The sequence below is a fragment of the Rattus norvegicus genome, chromosome 5 (genome assembly GCF_021556685.1).
Source record: "Rattus norvegicus strain SHRSP/BbbUtx chromosome 5, alternate assembly SHRSP_T2T, whole genome shotgun sequence".
Lineage (NCBI taxonomy): Eukaryota > Metazoa > Chordata > Mammalia > Rodentia > Muridae > Rattus > Rattus norvegicus.
Genome location: NC_141538.1, coordinates 153,600,001 through 153,605,138, shown reverse-complemented (window position 1 = coordinate 153,605,138; position 5,138 = coordinate 153,600,001). Strand labels below are relative to the sequence as shown.

General features: G+C 47.8%; 1 protein-coding gene across 50 annotated transcripts in view; it reads left to right on the top strand.

Annotated features, from left to right (window-relative positions):
* The first annotated feature begins 1,073 nt into the window (after positions 1-1,073).
* The window catches only part of Srrm1 (serine and arginine repetitive matrix 1), a 32,225-nt gene continuing 28,160 nt past the window's right edge, over positions 1,074-5,138 (top strand). For 20 of the 50 annotated variants that reach the window (XM_087549358.1, XM_087549356.1, XM_087549351.1 and 17 more), the window contains exon 1: positions 1,074-1,128. In XM_087549358.1, the coding sequence (XP_087405484.1) occupies positions 1,108-1,128 (21 nt within the window). In that variant the 5' untranslated portion in view covers positions 1,074-1,107. Of the gene's footprint in view, positions 1,403-5,138 lie in introns of all 50 variants that reach the window. The other 30 variants (XM_087549370.1, XM_087549365.1, XM_087549362.1 and 27 more) reach the window with 4 other exon arrangements.

Here is a 5,138-nt window from a genome sequence, read left to right as displayed (position 1 = left end):
GCCTCCATCATAGTGGCATGTGCATTTCCTGATGGCTTGGGAGTGGGATGTGCAGGAACGAGGACTTTCAACAGCAAGATTGGCCCTAAACAAAAGGAAAGACTACAGAGACTGAGAAGGCTCGACATGGCTTTCCCCCACTTTTTTGATTTGATGATTTTGATGGAGGGGACGAACCTAGTTATATCTGGTCTGCCAGCGTCCAAGTGGGAAACTCAACCCCTTATAAGTTTGAAACCCAGACCTTCGGGTGTTTACACTGACACTCCGACAAAGTCCACTTCCCGACTTTTCCATGAAAAAGCAGAGGAGGAGCGCGTGTCTGTGAAATATGCAATGATACAAAGTCGCCCCCGAAAAGCTTTTTCTGAGAAAGAGAAAAGGCGCTTGGTGGATATACTGCAGGGCCGCCCCTGGCTGTCTTCCACTTCCTGCCCTTCAGCGTGGTTTCGCAGCAGAAGTACAGAGAGGTGTCCAATGGACACCTCGAACACAAGCCAGATGCGACGCACATCCGGCTAAAACGCGGGCTTATTCGAGCTGACACTCCAGGATCAACTCCCCGCCCCCGCCCCCCCCTTCCCCCGCAACCTCCTAAAGCCCACTCAACTTTCACAATGACAACTAACTGGCGCACCAGGCTGCCGCATCAGCACCACCCCTATGCAATCATTCTCTTTTATGGCTACTCCATCCACCCCAGGACTGAGGCCTCCCCGACATCTCACCTCAACCCCTTCCCCCATCCTCCCACTACGGATCAAAGGAAGGATCAACTCAAATCGCGCGAACACCGCAGATCGTGCGCCACAAAAAAAAAAAAAAAAAGATCTGTAGGGTGGGGCGGCCCAAGAATTCGCCCTCCTATTTCCATTGGTTGCAGTCGCCGAGCTCACCTCCCCTCATTGCTGCTGCCCTGGTACGCTTGCGCATGCGTGTCGTCCTCGTGGCGTATTGAGCAGGCGCAGCTGCATGCCCGCCGGAGCGGGCGGGTGGAGAGGCGCGCGCAGCATCCCGGCGCTGGGCTCCCCTCTGCCGGTCCCGCCCTCCGTCGCGGCGGCGCGGTGCACACTGGGATAGGGAGCGATCTCCGAGCGAGGCAGCAAGATGGACGCGGGATTCTTCCGCGTAAGTAGTAGCGCGGGGATCTGGGTAGAGGCGAGAGGTTTGTTTGTAAGACCCGAGGGGGCGCTCAAAATTCGGGACAGGACGGCCCGTGGAGGGAGGCCTTAGAGACCCCGAGGGGGCTTGTGGCTAGCGCACCCTGTCCTCGGCGTTGCGGCCGAGACCGGTGTGCCCCTGCGCAGTCTCCTCCTCTGGGATCGTCCCCCCTACGCGGCGGTGGCGGTGGCCGGAAAATGGCGGCGGGAATGGGCTAGAGCCGAACCTCACCGGCCGTCTGGTGAGGCCTGCAGTCCGGACGCCGCGCCGGACGCCGGGGCTTGGGGCCTAGCGGAGCCCCAAGGAGGAAGTCACTAGGGGGAGGCCTCTGGGAAGCCTGAGGCGGCTGCGGGGTACCGGTTGTACGGTTTGGGGATACGTCCTGAGAGAGGTTTTTGAGAAGAGGGGCTTTTTTTTTTTTTTTTTTTAGCGGCAGCTTTGGAGAAAGCGAATGTCCCCCCAGCCCCCAATCCCTACGTACAGGGTCCACCCTCTGGGTCTTAAGCTTTCGCGGCGGCGCAGGGTCAGAGTTCGTGAGCGCTCCCGCCCAATTTGATAGTTCTTCGGGGAGGGGAATTTAAGATAATTTGTAGTTGGAACATTTGAATTGGAGGCTTTTAGAGCGAGCTGTGTCTGCGAAGGTGGAGGCAGATTACGGTGTGCGTCCACAGCGCTTCCCGCTCTTCGCTAGCACCCTTTCCCTACAGCCCATGTTTAGAGGCTGTTGATTCTACCCTAAGTCCAAGACAAGGGACGTTACCTTGGAGTTGGTATCCCACACTAAAGCAGTTTATTAGGTCCACTCTTGAAGGAAATTAGGTACAAGTCGAGATCTAGGTGTGTGGGAACGGGCACTTGTGAGATTACAAAGTAACAACGCTCCCTTTCGGGATCGCTGATTCTTTGAATCCAGAGTAGAACCTCATAGAGATTGCTTGGTAAAAGTCCCAAGTCCCAGCTCTCTCTCATCTCTCTCATGCGGTTTAGATTTTTTTTTTTTTTTTTTTTTTGCATTCCCTGGATCGAGCTAGTTTACAGTTTGTGTGCATTTTTTAAGGAAAAAAAAAAAAAGGAAGGTAGGAAGACCGAAGGAGATAATAAGGATGCCTCTTGGGACTGGGTATGTAGTTCATGAGAGCTTGTCTAACGTGAACAAGACACTGGGTTCTATCTCCAGCACCCCAAATATTTGCACTACAAACTAGGCACTTAATCTTTTGTAGTCAATACTCATGTCTTATGACATGGGCATTACACTTAAAAACAGTTAAAGGTTTTGGGGTTTTTTGTTTTTTGTTTTTTTTTTCACTTGTCGATTATTTTCTTTTTTCCTACCATTTTCATTTTGGGTTTTCAGGGCATGGTTTCTCGGTGTAGCCTTGGCCTGGCACACCCTGGAACTCTGTAGGCCAGGCTAACCTGAACTCAGAGATCTGCCTGTCTCTGGCTCCCAAATGATAGGATTAAAGGCATGTATTGCCAGTACCAGCCCCGTCAGTTATTTCTAGTGGAAAGGGGATTGAAGAAAGAAATCAAAGTAATATGTCAATTTTCAGGTGAAGTTGTCCTTTGAAATGGACAGAATCTGGAAAAGAACCCAGTTTTAAAAATATTCTTTTTACACTTTCCTAGATGAAGCAGTTTCATTGTCCCTGGGTTGGGTCTTATAGGGCAATTGAACTGTTTTGAAACTAGGTTCTCTAACAGACTAACCTTAGACCTAGAGCCCTGCCTTGACCTCCCAATTCTAGAGTTTCAGGCACATCTGGCAAAATGGGAGGAGTCAGGAGTATTTAAACTCTGGTGAGTTAGAAAAATTTAGATTGCCAGCCCATGTCTTTAATCTCAACACTCTGGGAGGGGAGGCAGAGACAGGCAGATCTGATTTTGAGGTCAGCCTGGTCTACAGAGTGAGTTCCAGGATGGCCAGGGCTATACAGAGAAACCCTGTCTCAAAAAAAAAAAAAAAGAAAGAAAAGAAAAAGAAAGAAAGAAAGGGGAGAATGGGGGGGGAATTTTAGATCAGTTATTTAGTACAACCTAATTTTGACTAGAATTAGATTTAAGAATTGGTGATAGTATTTACTGATCAACAGTCTTACAAGGTAAAATTCTTTCCTTCCTTCCTTTTTTTTTTTTTTTTTTTTTTGGCAGAGGTGAGACAAAATCATGATATGCAGACCAGACTGGCTTTGAACTCTTTAGAGGTGGCCTATCTCTAAAGATATAGGCTACCACTCTCAGCCCAAAACTTTTTACTTTTTTCTTTAAAACCTTTTTGGTTTTGCAGTCCTCAGGCCCATGCACAGGGCTTTTGTATATGCTAGCCAAGTGCTACTACTGAGTTGCAGCCTTTCTGGATCACTTTCCAGGTGATTTGAATAGGTTTGATCTTTTCACCAACATTAATAGTTACACATAATAATGCCATGTAATGATCAAATGAGTATAATTGGCATCCTATCATCCCAGATACCCATCTTTTTCTTTTATTGAATTTTTAAAAATTTACATTTTAAATGTTATCCTCTCCAGGTTTCCCTTCTAGAAACTCGCTATCCCATCCTACCTCCCCACCCCAACATTCCCCTACACTGGGGCATCGAACCTTGACAGGCCAATCTCTTCCCATTGATGCCCGATAAGGCCATCCTCTGCTACATATGCGACTGGAGCCATAGGTCCATCCCTGTGTACTCTTAGGATGGTAGTTTGGTCCCTGGGAGCTTGGGGGGGGGGGTCTGGTTGGTTGATACTGTTCTTCTTAAGGGGTTGCAAACCCCTTCAGCTCCAGACATTCATCTTTATGTTTTGCTTCATTGCCCGTAATTTGACATATGATCCTCAGAGATTAGGTTGTGTGTCCACCATATGTCCTGGAACACAGGTGGAGACCCTCCTGCCTCTGCCTCCTGAGTGCTGGCATTGGAGGTTTTGGATACCACAGCCTACCCAAAGCTTTTTGCTGCTGATACAGTAATGGGAATCATACCTCGGGTGTTGTACGTGATAGCTGAGTGCTGCATGCCATACTCAGGCCAAACAAAAGTTTTCTTGATCGATTTTCAAGGGACTGTAGCTAGTCAGCAAACTAATCTGCAGATTTCACATCAGAGCCAGTTCCTTCTGTGTTCAGTTGAGCCAGGATGAAGGATGAAATGAACAAAAAACTGTGATGCCATGATGTTCTGATGAGTCCTTTGGTGAAATTTTGTTTTCGTGCACTCAGCAACTTGTTTGTCCCCCAACTAGAGTCCCCTGGGGTTCACAAGTCTGCCTTGAACCCCCAATCCTTTTTGCTTGTCTTAGAATTTAGAATTATGAGTATGCCTTTTCACTTGACTTTAAATTCATTAATTCACACTTTCTCCTTTCTCTTTCTCTGCTCCTCTCTCCTTCTCTTCCCCATTTCCATTTCCCCCTTTTTCTCCATCCTTTCATCCTCCACCATCCATTTTTCTTTCTGAGACAGAATGGAAGAGCTGACCTATGTGCAGTTAAAGATAGCTTGTCTTCCTTAAACTCCCAAATGCTTGGATTATATTTGTGTACCACTGTGCCCCACATTTTTGGTTCTTGGCATGCACCCCCTCCAGCACAGTGGGTTTCCCGTATCTCTCAGGCTGTGGAACCAAATTGACCTTGAATTCTAACCTTTCAAATCCCTAGGACTCCGATTACAAGTACTGCCATACCAGGTTTATGTAGTACTAGGATTAAACCCAGGGCTTCCTCTGCATGCTGGGTAAGCACTGCCACTGAGGTGTGTCTCCATCCTCTGGTTTCAGTCTTCTGATAGTGTTCTGCTATGTTGACTGGAACTTGGTGTGTCTAGCAGGCTACACTGGAATTTGCTGCAGTCTTCCTGCTTCTGTTTCTTCATTCATAAAGTTGTGGCTCTCCTGCCACTGTAATCTTGGAATCAATGCTATTTTTAGAAGATGAAAACTTGAAAAGTTTCAGTTTTCTCATTTAAT